We start from the raw sequence: 16,000 nt of genomic DNA on the forward strand, positions 1-16,000 counted from the left end.
TTATAGTATTAAGCTTGCTTTTCTGTAAGCAGAAGTAATATGTTAAAAATTGTGGGGTTTTTTGTTCATTTGCTTCTTTGTTTCTGCATTCAACCAACATGTGTCTTAATGATTTATACTATTTAAAAAATTTTGCAGGGGTGCCAGGGATATAGCTCAGTAGCGCAGCACCTGCCTGGCGAGTGCAAGGTTGTGAGTTGAGTTCCCAGTACCAAAAAAATTTTTTTTGTTACAGGTCATGGGCATTCATTGATGTTGATCTCTGGTTTTTATAAGCTGTTTTACTTGCATTTTCTTATTATTGTTATTTTTATTTTTTTTTTTTGAGACAGGGTCTTGCTATAGCTTAGGCTGGCCTTGAATTCAAAGCAATCCTACTGCCTCAGCCTCCCAGTGCTGGGATTACAGGCATGCACCACCACGTCTGCCTAGCAGTTTTACTTGTGTGTGTATTTTACACAGTTGTAGGTGTAAAGAATATGATCGGAAAATACAGTGGCTGTTCGATTATAATAAAAGACAGATGCCATTGGTTTCCCTATTACTCCCACTTGCTTCATGCACACTTATCCCACCCTTCTCGCCACTTTCTGAAGTGGTTCTGGAAGTTCCCTTTCATAAATGTCTTCAGTTGCACTGTTGTGACATTCTTGGTGTCCTGCATCAACTCAAAACATGTACTTTTCATGGTCTTTTTGACTGAGCAGAGAGCCAGAATTGACATGGTGCCAGATCTGGTGAGTAGGGCAGGTGCGGACACACCGTGACGTCCTCACAAACCCAGACGCCTTCACAAACCCAGCCCTCCATCGGATGGCGCTGAGCAGCAGCGTTCACCTTCTTTGTTCAGCACTCACATTTTGATCATGTGTCTGAAGATGTTCCTAAAGGAGAACTTCCAGAACTACTTTAGAGGATAGCAAGTGTGTTTGAAAGGAAGGGAGGATTAATGGCGATGTGTCTTACTGTAATGTATTTATGGTATTGACAGTATTTTTTATTAATATATGTTTGCCATACATAATGCCTACATTTATCACGGGGAGTTGGTATATAAACACATTGTATCCCAGCCCCTTTTACTTTTTTCCCTCCCCTCTTTTGTAGATGAAGTAAATTATTTTTACTTAAACATTCACCATATAGTTCGATCACACCTGGTACATTTCTCCTCTGCTGGTTCTTTTTTGTTTGTTTGTTTTCCGGTATCGGGAATCAAACTCACGACCTTGCGCTTGCCAGGCAGGCGCTGTGCTGCTGAGCTAAATTCCCAGCCCCTGCTGGTTCTTTCAAGATGTACATTTGTACCTTTAGCACTTTTACCAATGTAACTGACCAGGAAAACACTCCTGTTTGGGTTTGGTTGGTTTGTTTGCTTTCCTTACTGATTTCTAAAAGCTGTTGCTTTCATTAACTGTTACATATGCACACTTGTGCCAAGTTGTCTTGTGAATTTTAGCTGTGTTCAGATGACAGATTTTGTCACACATGTCTCTTTAAATGGTTCTCTACATTGTGTAACCAAATTTTCGGCTTAAATTTTAGATTTGTCTGTGATGGATGCTTGAAGAAAACTGCAAGAACCAGGAAAGAAAATAAGTTTTCTGCTAAAAGTAAGTTTCATTCTTACAGGTAAATCCTACTGAAACATCTCTAAACCATAGTTGAAAAGGAACCATTCAAAATGAGTTACTTTTAATCTTAAAATTATTGTTGGGTGTGGTGCCTCACACCCAGTAATCCCAGCACTTTGGGAGGCTGAGGCAGGAGGATTGTTGGGAGTTCGAGACCAACCTGGGCTACAAAGTGAGCTCAAGGCCAGCTTGAGCTGCATGGTAAGACCCTGACTGAAAAAGACTCAAAAAAAAATTGACCAGGGCCAAAGTCAGTATAACTCAGTGGCACAGCACCTGCCTAGCAAGCATGAGGTCCTGAGTTCAATTCCTGCTACAAAAAAAAAAAAAAAAAAAAAAAATTACTTGACCAAAGTAAAATTGAGGTGTAATGGGCTTTGGGGTATGAAATTTATTATTCCTGAAAATAAGAACCTTTTTCTGGGCTGGTAACATAGCTCATTGGTAGAGAACTTAGCTAGCACGTATGTGGCCCTGAGTTCAGTCCCCAACAACACATATAAAGAGTAATTACTAAGAAAAAGGATTTGTAACATACACAAGATATATAAGATACATGTTTGGGCCAAGGATATAGCTTAGCGATACAGTGCCTGCCTGGTAAGTACAAGGTCCTGAGTTCAATTCCCGGTGCCAAAAAAAAAGAGACATGTTTTTCTTTTCCTGTATTCCTCTTCAGAGCATTTCATAACATGGGCCATATATGGCAATGAGTAGCCAGAATTAAAATCCCTTGAGGGGGGCAGCCCTTCTCCCCACCCCCATTGATTATATCCACAGCTTCCCAGATGCTAGGCAGGCACTTCACCACTGCACTAAACCCCAAGCCTTTGTTTTGTTGGTTTGTGGGACAAGATCTCACTAACTTAACCAACCTGGCTTCAAACTTGAATCCCCCTGCCTTGGCCTCCCAGATCACCAGCATTACAGGCATGCACTGCCCTACCCTTCTCTAGTCTGTGCTACTTACTAGGACTACCTTTAGGCTTCACATGATCTTTTCCCTCAGAAGAGAGGGTATTAGAAATTTAACAAGTAATTGACACTAATCTCTCACAGTAGTATTTGATTTAGTTTTTTATATGCCTTTGCAATATTTAACTGACCTGTAGGATTGCTTTGACTTCTGTATTGTTTCTTAAATGCTTATATTCTGGAAAAAATGCACATAGGTGTTCATTGTTGTACAGTTTCAATACCTCTGAAATTGGAAACTTTAAAACAATGATGATCCAGGCGTGGTAGGTGAATGCCTATAATCTCAACACTCTTGAGGCTGAGGCAGGAGGATCACTGAGTTTGAGGCCAGCCTGAGCTACACAGTGAGACCCTGTCTCCAAAAAAGAACATTGTTGGGAAGAAACATTTTGAAATCAGAGTGCTGTGCGTGCTTCAACAGCACGTCTATGTAAATTGGAATGATAAAGGTCAGTACGGTCTGGTGCCGCTATGAGATGCTAATTTAAAAAATGTTCCGTTTTTAAAACATACTTACTACCTTGGTAACTTTGAAAACTCCAGCTAGTGCTCCAGGTGTGGTGCTACACACCTATAATCCCGGCTCTTGGGAGGTGAGGCAGGAGGTTCACTGTGAGGTAAAGGCCAGCCTGGGTTGCATAGTGAGATACTCTTACCCTCCACCTAAATCCGTCTAGCTATTTTGTTGTGTTGGGAAAACGTACACTCATAGAAGTTTTGAGATGGAACTTCAAGAACGACAGTAAAAATTGAAGCCTTGTTAAGCTTTTCCCCCAACTAGATGAGAGATTGAGCCCAGGGTCACCTTGGTAACTTTGAATTTTTACATTCCTAGGGTTGCCATCTACTAGGCTTGGAACCTTTCTGGAGAATCGTGTGAATGACTTTTTGAGGCGACAAAATCACCCTGAATCAGGAGAGGTCACTGTTAGGGTTGTTCATGCTTCTGACAAAACTGTGGAAGTCAAACCAGGCATGAAAGCAAGGTATCTAGTAATCATTTCCTTTTTCTTTTTTGCATCCACAATTATTTATATCTAGATATTACTATTGATGAGTCCAGCCGGAATGACATATTTTCTCCCCCCTCATCTGAATTGCATAGGTTTGTAGATAGTGGAGAGATGGCGGAATCCTTTCCATACCGAACCAAAGCTCTCTTTGCCTTCGAAGAAATCGATGGTGTTGACTTGTGTTTCTTCGGAATGCATGTTCAAGAGTATGGCTCCGATTGCCCTCCACCCAACCAGAGGTAGGACTGACTATGGCTAGCTTTTCATTTGCATGGCGGTTTCAAGTTATAACAGGTGAAAAAGCATATAGACAGGAAAATGTTAAGTGTGCTTGGTTAAGGGAAGTGATGTGAATGGCAACCAGAAGTTGGGTATTAGAAACAAACTCCCTGGTTTCAAAAAATAGGCTTGAATCTCTATTGCGAATGATCCTTGTGTGTAAGAACGTTACACAAATGAAGTAGGATATGGTTTAGACAGATTTTCATCTCCAAAAACAGTGTCAAGACCAGGATAGAAATTCTGTCAAAGTGCACTCAGATCAGCAAACACCGGTGGTGCAGTGTGTGCTGTTACTGCTGAGGGCTGACACCACGGTGAGGCCAGACGCACCCAGACTTCCTCGCGGGGCTCAGCCTCGTTGTTTACCCAGCATTCCGAGGGGCAGTGTGAGCCAGTGGCACAGGGTGAAAGCGTTATGTTTTTAGCTATGTAAAATACTCAATATGTGATGTGTTTTTTCCCTCCCTGTTGTATATAGGAGAGTGTATATATCTTACCTCGATAGTGTTCATTTCTTCCGTCCTAAATGCTTGAGGACTGCAGTCTACCATGAAATTCTAATTGGATATTTAGAGTATGTCAAGAAATTGGGGTAAGCATATCTATAATGACTTTTTTTTTTAAAAACTGTGGCTTTGTGGTAGGACATGGACTACAATAGCTTTTTCACTTCCATATCTTCATTCTTCTCTAGGAAAACTGTACTCTCAATTTTAGCGGACACCTCTATGAAATTAATGTTACCAGTAGGAAGTAAAGACAATTTCTCTAGTTCGCCCATCCTGCTTTAGTTTTATTTTATTTCATTAAACCATTGTGTATACATTGAAATGCAGTTTGGTTTGTTACTCAGTTGACAGCAGAATTTTAAACTACATTTGATCCTTTAATACTGGGGTGTCAAAACCAGAATCAGGCTAAGTTCTGGAGCTATTTCTTTAACTTGTAAAGTACATACATTCAGGGGTATATTCGCTGCCTACCTCTTGTTAGAATGGTTTGTGTTCCTTTGAGTTCTTCTTGGTCTTAAAATGCAAATTGGGGATTTTTGGATCCAGAGTTATCTTACCCCTCTTAGGAATGAAGTTCACAACACTCTTCTAAAATTCTCAAGAATTTTGAGCTAGTGCTGACCCGTATGTCTAATGTTACTATCATTAAGGAAATCATTGTTTTTTGTATTGGCTCTACCTTGTGGGGTTTGGTTGGTTGGTTGGTTGGTTGGTTGGTTGGTTGGTTTGGGTTTTTTGTCTTTTTGAAACAGGGTCTCGCTATGTAGTTCAGGCTGGCCTTGAGCTTGCTTTTTAGCCCAGGCTGGTCTCAGACTCGCAGTGATCCTCCTGCCTCAGCTTTGCGGAGTTCTGGGATTACAGGCGTGCGCCACCACCCCTGGCTTCTACCTTGTGGTTTAAAGTGTCGCATTCTACCTGGGTGTGGTGGCACAATGGTAGGAAGATTGCTTGAGCCTCAGGGGTTTGTGGCCAGCTTGGACAACATAATGAGACCCTGTGATCTCTTAAATAAAGTGTAGCACTCCTTCTGATGCTCCTTTTGTCTTCTCAGATACACAACAGGGCATATTTGGGCGTGTCCACCAAGTGAGGGGGATGACTATATCTTCCATTGCCACCCTCCCGACCAGAAGATACCCAAGCCCAAGCGACTGCAAGAGTGGTACAAAAAGATGCTTGACAAGGCTGCGTCAGAACGCATTGTCCATGACTACAAGGTCAGTCGGCCCATCGCAGTGTACTGTCACTTTATTTTAACAGGCCTTCTACTGGCTCTCCCTTCTCCATGTAATTGGTAAAATTACACCAGTTTGACAGTGTGGGTTTTTATTTTTTTTTTATGTAAAATTTTTCAAAGAAAAGTTTGCTTTTTGAAGAGTTTATAGATTAATAGATCTGTTGTGACCTATTAAAAATGCGTTCATTACAAGCTGTGCCATTTTAAATATTTTCATCTTACATTATTCTTACATCATCATCGATGCTATTTTTTTTTTTTTTTTTTTTTAAAAAAAGTATAGAAATTCCTATTTGTGCTTGGATATTTTCATAGGATATTTTTAAGCAAGCTACTGAAGACCGATTAACAAGTGCAAAGGAATTGCCATACTTCGAGGGTGATTTCTGGCCCAATGTTCTGGAGGAGAGCATTAAGGAACTGGAGCAGGAGGAGGAGGAGAGGAAGCGGGAAGAGAACACCAGCAACGAGAGCACTGATGTAAGTGTGCTGTTTTTGTCCAGTGTCCACCTTCATTGTGACAGTGATCCAGAAGTGAGCTTGAACTTCCAGTTTAGAAAGGAGTTGTGTAAACTGGGTAAGAAAGGTTAGCTTAGAAAGGTGAACCAGAACAAGGTGTGCTGGCACGCACCTGTAATCCCAACACTGTGGAGGGACAAGGCAGGAAGATTGCAGGTGTGAGCCCGGACATTAGCAATTTAGACCCTGTCTCAAAATAGAAGTCGGGGCTGGGGATTTAGCTCAGCGGCACAGCGCCTGCCTGGCAAGTGCAAGGTCATGAGTTCTATTCCCAGTACCAGAAAAAAACAAACAAACAAACAAAAAATAGAAGTCTGGGGATGTAGCTCACTATGGTGAGGGCTCTGGGTCACTCCCTACAGCCCACTCACCCCCAAGCCCCGCCCAAAAGTTATACCTGGTTTCTTTTACCAGTTTTCTATCTTTCCACCATCAGGTACCTTCCAAATTTTACACTGGTCTTTGAGTAATACAAAATGATCTAAAAAAAAGGCCGGGTATGGTGATGCACACCTGTAATCCCAGCACTCAGGAGTCATAGACAGGAGGATTGTTGCAAGTTCAAGGCCAGCCTGGGCTACCAAGTGAGCTCAAGGCCAGCCTGAACTGCATAGAAAGACCCTGTCTCAATAAGACCAAAAAAAAAAAAGATAAAAAAGAAATAGAAATCTTTAAAAACTGGCAGATTAACCTAGCTGAAGGGCTACATTGTGAATAGTTTAACCTCAGGCATAGTCCCCCCACCTTCTATGTCTCTTTCTGTCTCTCATTCTTTTTTTAAACGGTTCTGAGGATTGAATTGACCCAGGGTCTCACATGCTAGGCAAGTGCTTTGCCAGTGAGCTGCATCCCAGGTGCCTCCCCCCACCGTTTTCTCTGAACAATGCTTTTTAAATGTGAAAATGATACTTCTGGTCTTCATGAGCACAGGACAGAGAAAACTAAAAACACTGACCTTGGACCAGGCCTTCTCACTCTTGAGGATCCTAGGACTAAAGTACAAAATGGGAATGAGAGCGAGAAACTTGGCCTTGTAATTTAAGTTAATTGGTTGGATGATTTTCAGTGTGGGTTGTGTTTTTGTTTTGCTGTGGAAGCTTATAAAACGGTAGGATAGCCAGGTGTGGTGGCACACACCTGTAATCGCAGCACCGGGGAGGCTAAGGCAGGAGGATTGCCGAGAGTTTGAGGCCAGCCTAGGGTACATGGTGAGTTCAAGGCCAGCCTGAACTACAGAGTGAGACCCTGTCTCCCAAAGACAGGAACAAAGTTCTCGGGTGAGTGGCCGGAGAAGGAGGTGTAGGGATGGGGGAATGCGTGCCTCCGTGCACTCTCACTGCCCACACTGCTCAGTGCTCCTTGTTTCTGAATCCAGATCTCAGGCTTCCTGAACAGAATTTATGGACTGTGGCACCCTTCCAGGCAGATAGAAATTATTGCTGCCATTGCTTTCGTGCAGGGGCCTGGTCTTCAGATAGAAAACTAGGCCAAATACATTAGTAAGCATTAGATTGCTTTTAAATAACAGCTTAAAAAGCAGCAGTGTGTGAACCAGCCCTAGTGATGTCAGATGTAAGCATGAGAATAATCTGTAGTTTCAAAGAACAAAATCTTTTTTTATATTGTGTTATTTTCAGATTCTTAACAAAAACTAATTTTTTTTTCCTTTGTGCTGCCCTGTAGGTGACAAAGGGAGATAGCAAAAATGCTAAAAAGAAGAATAATAAGAAAACCAGCAAAAATAAGAGCAGCCTAAGTAGGGGCAATAAGAAGAAGCCTGGCATGCCCAACGTTTCTAATGACCTCTCACAGAAGCTCTACGCCACCATGGAGAAGCACAAAGAGGTAGGGGGCCTCAGTTGGGGAGCTGCAGGGCAGGGTTCAAGGAGCTGCCCGTGCCAGTTGGCACTGACGACGGATGCCCCAGGCATCATTCCTGTGAGGGATAATTGGGCATAGAGGGGTGCTCGGCATGGGCTGTAAGGCAGCGGTCAGCGTTGCACTGCGTGGCTGTTACACACCCAGGTGCGGTTGGATTGCGACTTACTTAAAAGCTGGGCAAGCTGCTGCATGTGGATACCCCCACCTCTGCCTGAGGGTGGGGAAGGGGATTGTAAATTCAATGCACTTGAAACCTAGAAATGCAGAATTTTAAAGCTTAAAAATATGTATGTAAAGTACATTTTAAAATAATAAAAAAGGGCTGGAGATACAGCTCAGCGGTGCAGCACCTGCCTGGCAAGCGCAAGGTCATGAGTTCAATTCCTGGTACCAATACATAAATAAATAATATCAATAAATAAAACTAAAAAGGGCTGGAGATGGGGCTCAGTGAGAGTGCCTGTTCAGCATGTTGAGGCCCTTTCCTCAGGGAGGAGGAGGGGAGGTAAAGAAATAAAATCTCAAGTCACAGTTTGATTAACCTTGTTGCTTATAAGCCTCTTTAGTTAGCAGTAGTTTTTCAGTTATCGCTGCTGAACTTCTTTTCCTCTCAGACGTAAGTTCTCACTCCAACTCCCCCCACCCTCTTTATTTCCCATTCCTCAAATGATTTTAGGTCTCTGTTCCAGTGGCCTGGTACTTACAGCAATGGCAGTTCTGTGGTGGGGAATGAGAGGCTTGCTTTTAGCTATGGAATTAGAACTAAAATCGTCTCTGGAATGTTACCATGGTGCTGAGCCTTCGGGGTGCTCAGAGCATCTTTTCCCATAGTCCTCTCTGCCCCGACCCTCTGTAGCTGAGCACTGGCCGGCTGATGTGGTCAGCATGGTGCCTGAGATACTAGAGGCCTCACCATGACCACGGCCAGGCTGGTGAGATGGAGATTCTTGAGATCTAGTGGGGTCTTCGGTAATTAGGTGATGAATATCAGCAGTTCATAATTATGAGCTGTTTCAAGTAATATTTCATGCCACAAAGTTCTAGCGTGCCTGGAGCAGTGGGGAAAGGCCCCAAGAATGTATTGTGACGGCTTTGATTTCCATGGTGGACACATTTGTGGCTTTCATCTTCGGAGCTCCAGTCACAGTGTGGGGAGTTCGTTTACAAAGTTGGGCACTGGCTTCGCTGCAGAGTTGCAGCAGTGAATGCGCCTGACTCACTGATGGCCACTGTTGCTGCCAAGTTGCATGGATTTTCATTCTCCCAAAAGTGGATGAAAATAGTGGGTTCCATGGTAGTTTGATACAAGTTCCTGATTTCTTGAGGTAATGATGTGCTAATTAATTTCAAACATGTATGTAGCCAGCTTCTTTGAGGTAATGCTTTCCGTTAAATTGGTTTAATCAGCATTTCTACGTACATGATAATATATTCAAGTACACATATGTTACCAGCTTCTTTCGGTGTGTTGGAGGGGTGGGACAGAGGCTCGCTATGTTGTTCAGGCCGGCCATCAACTCACAGCCATCTCCTGCCTTAGCGTCCCAAGTGTTGGGGTTACAGATGTGCGCCACCACACCGGGCTCCTACCACCTTCTTGTTGTAGCCCTTAGACTAAGCTTTATAGGAACTACTGATTGTTACAAGTCTCCAGACTTCATGAAGAAAATGTTACTGCTTCTAGCAACAATGAAAAAGAAATCCCACTAACTTTTAAAATTTCAGACCTATAGGAAAGCTGCAGAGGAACCCTGATACCATTTCCTATGTTTTCTTTCTTTCTCTATTTTAGCAGATAGCTTCTAGGAAAGAAGGCATGATTTTAGATTTATCTGATTGGCTGGGATTGGTTTCCTGTAATTAGATTCAGGTTAAACAATGATTACATCTTAAAAGTAGACTTGAAGCAAAAAGGCAGTGTGTGTGTGGTGATCCCAAGCCTCATCATTCTTCTTGGAAGGAATTAGTCAATGAAGTGAAGGAGGTAAAAGAGGATGTGACTTTCAGTTGGCTAGGAAAGGAGAGGACAGCATGGTGAAGCTCCCCTGTGTCCACACGTCCTACCTGGTGCTGTCAGATCCTGTCTGCCTTGGTAGCACTGTGGTCCAGAGTCAGAGTGAGCCTCTCTTCCACAGGTATTCTTTGTGATCCGCCTCATTGCTGGCCCTGCTGCCAACTCCCTGCCTCCCATTGTCGACCCGGACCCTCTCATCCCCTGTGATCTGATGGATGGGCGGGATGCATTCCTCACCCTTGCACGGGACAAGCACCTGGAGTTCTCCTCATTGAGACGAGCCCAGTGGTCTACCATGTGCATGCTTGTGGAGCTGCACACGCAGAGCCAGGACCGCTTTGTCTACACCTGCAACGAATGCAAACACCATGTGGAGACACGCTGGCACTGCACTGTCTGTGAGGTAGGCGGCAGTCACAGGAGGAGGGGTCAGCACTGCATGTGCCAGTGGTCTCCTGGTCTGAAGGGTGACGCAGACATGCTTGAAACAGAGCTGGGGCGGGGGAGGGCCTGGCATCATGATAGTAGCAGAGTTCAGCAGCTAGTTCTGTTCTGTAAAAAGCTCTGATCTAAGCAGAATATTTCAGATGATTTGAATGATGCAATCTTGAGTTGATCTGCACCTTCTATGTTTTTCCCCAGGATTATGACTTGTGCATCACCTGCTATAACACTAAAAACCATGACCACAAGATGGAGAAACTGGGTCTTGGCTTAGATGACGAGAGCAACAACCAGCAGGCTGCGGCCACCCAGAGCCCGGGAGACTCTCGCCGCCTCAGCATCCAGCGCTGCATCCAGTCCCTGGTCCACGCCTGCCAGTGCCGCAACGCCAACTGCTCCCTGCCCTCCTGCCAAAAGATGAAACGGGTTGTACAGCACACCAAGGGCTGCAAACGGAAAACCAATGGCGGGTGCCCCATCTGCAAGCAGCTTATTGCCCTCTGCTGTTACCATGCCAAGCACTGCCAGGAGAACAAGTGCCCTGTGCCGTTCTGCCTCAACATCAAGCAAAAGCTCCGGCAGCAGCAGCTGCAGCACAGACTCCAGCAGGCCCAGATGCTGCGCAGGAGGATGGCCAGCATGCAGCGCACCGGTGTGGTGGGGCAGCAGCAGGGCCTGCCCTCTCCAACTCCTGCCACTCCAACTACACCGACCGGACAACAGCCAACAACCCCGCAGACGCCCCAGCCCCAGCCCCCCTCTCAGCCCCAGCCCACCCCTCCCACCAACATGCCACCTTACTTGCCCAGGACTCAAACTGCTGGCCCAGTGTCCCAGGGTAAGGCAGCAGGTCAGGTGACCCCTCCAACTCCTCCTCAGACTGCACAGCCACCCCTTCCAGGGCCTCCACCTGCTGCAGTAGAAATGGCAATGCAGATTCAGAGAGCAGCTGAGACGCAGCGCCAGATGGCCCATGTGCAAATTTTCCAAAGGCCAATCCAGCACCAGGTGCCCCAGATGACTCCCATGACTCCCATGGGTATGAACCCACCTCCCATGACCAGAGGTCCCAGTGGACATCTGGAGCCAGGGATGGGGCCTACGGCAATGCAGCAGCAGCTCCCCTGGGCCCAAGGAGGACTGCCTCAGCCCCAGCAACTCCAGTCCGGGATGCCAAGGCCGGCCATGATGTCAGTGGCCCAGCACGGGCAGCCCTTGAACATGGCTCCACAGCCAGGATTGGGCCAGGTGGGTGTGAGCCCACTCAAACCGGGCACTGTGTCTCAACAAGCCTTACAAAACCTCCTGCGGACGCTCAGGTCCCCCAGCTCTCCCCTGCAGCAGCAACAGGTGCTTAGTATCCTTCACGCCAACCCCCAGCTGCTGGCTGCGTTCATAAAACAGCGGGCTGCCAAGTACGCCAGTGCCAGTCCACAGCCTCTCCCTGGACAGCCTGGCATGGCCCAGGGACAGCCCGGGCTGCAGCCACCAGCCATGCCGGGTCAGCAGGGGGTCCACTCCAACCCAGCCATGCAGAACATGAATCCCATGCAGGCAGGCGTGCAGAGGGCTGGCCTGGGCCAGCAGCAGCCTCAGCAGCCACTCCAGCCGCCCATGGGAGGGATGAGCCCCCAGGCGCAGCCAATGAACGTAAATCACGGCAGCATGTCTTCCCAGTTCCGGGACATGTTGAGACAACAGCAGATGATGCGGCAGCAGCAGCAGCAGCAGCAGGGCGCGGGGCCTGGAATAGGCCCTGGAATGGCCAACCATAACCAGTTTCAGCAACCCCAGGGAGTTGTTTACCCCCCGCAGCAGCAGCAGCAGCAGCGGATGCAGCATCACATGCAGCAGATGCAACAAGGCAACATGGGACAGATGGGCCAGCTCCCCCAGGCCTTGGGAGCAGAGGCAGGGGCCAGTCTGCAGGCCTATCAGCAGCGACTCCTCCAGCAGCAGATGGGGTCCCCTGCTCAGCCCAACCCCATGAGCCCCCAGCAGCATATGCTTCCAAACCAGGCCCAGTCCCCACACCTTCAAGGCCAGCAGATCCCAAATTCTCTCTCCAATCAAGTGCGTTCTCCCCAGCCGGTCCCTTCTCCACGACCACAGTCCCAGCCCCCCCACTCCAGCCCGTCCCCAAGGATGCAGCCTCAGCCTTCTCCACACCATGTTTCCCCACAGACCAGTTCCCCACATCCTGGACTGGTTGCTGCCCAGGCCGCCAACCCCATGGAACAAGGGCATTTTGCCAGCCCAGACCAGAATCCGATGCTCTCTCAGCTCGCTAGCCATCCAGGCATGGCAAACCTCCATGGTGCAAGTGCCACGGACCTGGGCCTCAGCACCGATAACTCAGACTTGAATCCAAACCTCTCACAGAGTACACTAGACATACACTAGAGACACCTTGTAGTATTTTGGGAGCAAAAAAAATTATTTTCTCTTAAGACTTTTTGTACTGAAAACAATTTTTTGGAATCTTTCTTAGCCTAAAAGACAATTTTCCTTGGAACACATAAAAACTGTGCAGTAGCCGTTTGTGGTTTAAAGCAAACATGCAAGATGAACCTGAGGGATGATAGGACACAAAGAATATATTTTTGTTATGGCTGCGTCCCCAGCCTGTTTTCCCGTGTGTGTGTGGTTCGAGTGTGCACTGGGAGGAGGCTGAGGTCTGAAGCCACCAAATGCTCCTGCCTTGCACCTCCAATAGGTTTTATTATTTTTTTTAAATTAATGAAAATATGTAATATTAATAGTTATTATTTACTGGTGCAGATGGTTGACATTTTTCCCTATTTTCCTCACTTTATGGAAGAGTTAAAAGAACATTTCTAAAACCAGAGGACAAAGGGGTTAATGTTACTTTAAAATTACATTCTATATATATATAAATATATATAAATATATATTAAAATACCAGTTTTTTTTTCTCTGGGTGCAAAGATGTTCATTCTTTTAAAAATGTTTTAAAAAAAGCCTTTCCTCCCCTCAAGTCAACTTTTGTGCTCCAGAAAATTTTCTATTCCGTAAGTCTGAGCGTAAAACTTCAAGTATTAAAATAATTTGTACATGTAGAGAGAAAAATGACTTTTTTCAAAATATACAGGGGCAGCTGCCAAATTGATGTATTATATATTGTGGTTTCTGTTTCTTGAAAGATTTTTTTTTTTTATTTTTACATCTAACAGGAAAAAAATGAAAAAGAGGGTAAGAAACGATTCCAGTGGGATGATTTTAACCTGCAAAGTGTCCCTGGGGTTTCTTCTTTGCTTGCTTTCTTCCTCCTCATTCTGCCCCCCCCCACCTCCCCACACACAAAAACCTTCTATAAAACTTGAAAATAGAAAGCAAAAACCCTCAACTGTTGTAAATCATGCAATTAAAGTTGATTACTTATAAATATGAACTTTGGATCACTGTATAGACTGTTAAATTTGATTTCTTATTACCTATTGTTAAATAAACTGTGTGAGACAGACATTCAGGCTTTGATTTGCTTTTTGAGGGTGCAACTTTGTCCTGGATAGCACCACTGTGAGTGCCTGGTGCTTAGGACGTGAAGAGAAAAGGAAGGCATTTGCACACAGGCTCCTCAGCTATTCTGTACAATGAGTTCTCAAGTTGATACTGATGAATTTGTCCAAAGTTCAAGGGAAAACCAAGCCGTTACTTCAGAAAGCAGTACTAAAAGCAGAAAATACATTCTTTTACTTTATACACTTCGTTAATTGGGATCAGGATGGAAGAAAATTGTGCAAAACTTAAAGACAGCTGAGTAGCATTGCAACATGAGATGATACAGGTGAGATTCCCAGGCTTTGCAGCCAGGGAATACAGTCTCGACATGATTTACTGAAGTCCATGCTCTTGATGAAGTTAGCCTATTCAAAGATGATATAGGCCAGTGTGAAAAGGAGTAAAATGCTTAGGGATAAATTTAACAGTGCAAAAGACCCACACACTTAAAGCTACACATTATTGAAAGAAGCCAAATACCTCAATAAGTGGGGAACATTCTTCATGGATCAGAAAACCTAACGTTAAAGCAATCTCCTGATTTAGAGGTTCAGTGCAGTCACTGAGTATCTGTTGGCATTGCTAGAATAGCCACAACTATCCTACAAACAACAAAATCTGGAGTAACATTTTCTGATTTCAAAACAACTGTGAAGCTATAGTAAGCAAGACTGGGTGGTACTAGCACAAGGACTCATTTAGATCAGTGAACTGACAGTCAACAAGTGAAACTACGGTCAATCGATTTTTTTCAAAGTCAAGACAACAGAATCTTTTCAACCAACAGTGCTAGCACAACTGGGATTTACATTTGAGAGGATGAAGTGGGACCTACCAAAGTCATGCCTGGCGTTCTAGCATTCTGGGAGGCTGAGGCAGTATGATCCCAAGTTAAAGTCCAGATGGAGCAGCCTGGGACTAAGCAAGACCACCTCTAAACAAATTTTGTTATGGGTTAGGTCTACAGTGTCAAGCCAAATTTTTCATGATCAAGGTGGGCACTGGTTGGAAGGAGCAGGGCACTGGGGGTATGCCTTTCAAGGGTGTAGCTCCCTTTTTGCTCTTCTGCTTCCTGGCTGCCATATGTTAAGCAACTTTCCTCTAATAATCCCCTCTGCCGTGCCACTTCTGCATTAGATTGAATCTTCTGAAATCTAAGCCAGTGTAAACATTTCCTCCTCGAATTGTCAGGTATAGAGTATGTTGTCCCAGCAATGGGAAAATAGTTTGTTACCACAGAAGTGGCTCAAGTTGATATTGATGTGAGTATACCTGACCATGTGGTTGAGAAACCTTTGAAACTGGTTTGTGAGAAGAATTTGGAAAGCTTAGAGATGCTAGCTAGAGAAGTCCTAGAATGTTGTAAACAGTATAATGGGTGATTATGGTCAGAACTCAGAATATTAGAATGCTGATAGGAGTACAGATCTTAAAGGCCAGGCTTAAGAGGTTTCAGCAGGGAAGAAGGCTCCAGTGGCAATTTGACTAGAGGCTGTATGTGCTACACTCTGGTAAAAAGTATGTCTGACTTTCACTATGTCCTGAGATTTTGCAAGAGACTGATGGATCTGGCAGAGAAACTAACTGATCTGGCAGAGAAACTTTCCAGGCAGCCCAATGTTCTGGCAGTAGCATGGACACTACTGGTTGCTTTTAGCCAGATCAGTAGTAAAATCAGGAGAAAAGACCAAAGCTGAATGATTTGAAGTTAGGTTCATGGTAGAATATGGTTGCTGAAATGATTAGCATTAAAAAGAAGCCAAGTAACCAGGCATGGTGGCACATGCCTATAACCCCAGCACTTGGGAAACTGATGCAGGAAAATCATCTCAAGTTCTAGGCTACCCTTTACTACACAGCTCCAGGCCAGCCTACAAGATCCTGTTTCAAAAAACAAAAACAAACATGTACTTTACATCAGGACAACAGGAAAGATGGTTTGAGGAGGACCTTTTAGAAATGAG

At 44.9% G+C, this 16,000-nt stretch overlaps 1 protein-coding gene across 1 annotated transcript in view; it reads left to right on the plus strand.

Annotated features, from left to right (window-relative positions):
• The window catches only part of Ep300 (E1A binding protein p300), a gene marked incomplete in the record, with an annotated part of 80,323 nt that extends 66,323 nt beyond the window's left edge, over positions 1 to 14,000 (plus strand). The window contains 9 exon segments of the mRNA XM_005379339.2: positions 1,546 to 1,613; positions 3,448 to 3,598; positions 3,718 to 3,864; positions 4,386 to 4,499; positions 5,471 to 5,636; positions 5,972 to 6,136; positions 7,859 to 8,020; positions 10,192 to 10,473; positions 10,713 to 14,000. Of these exon segments, the coding sequence (XP_005379396.1) occupies positions 1,546 to 1,613; positions 3,448 to 3,598; positions 3,718 to 3,864; positions 4,386 to 4,499; positions 5,471 to 5,636; positions 5,972 to 6,136; positions 7,859 to 8,020; positions 10,192 to 10,473; positions 10,713 to 12,917 (3,460 nt within the window).
• Positions 14,001 to 16,000: the final 2,000 nt, after the last annotated feature.

The sequence above is a fragment of the Chinchilla lanigera genome, unplaced genomic scaffold (assembly GCF_000276665.1).
Source record: "Chinchilla lanigera isolate Chin_1 unplaced genomic scaffold, ChiLan1.0 scaffold00012, whole genome shotgun sequence".
In the NCBI taxonomy this organism is placed as follows: Eukaryota; Metazoa; Chordata; class Mammalia; order Rodentia; family Chinchillidae; genus Chinchilla; species Chinchilla lanigera.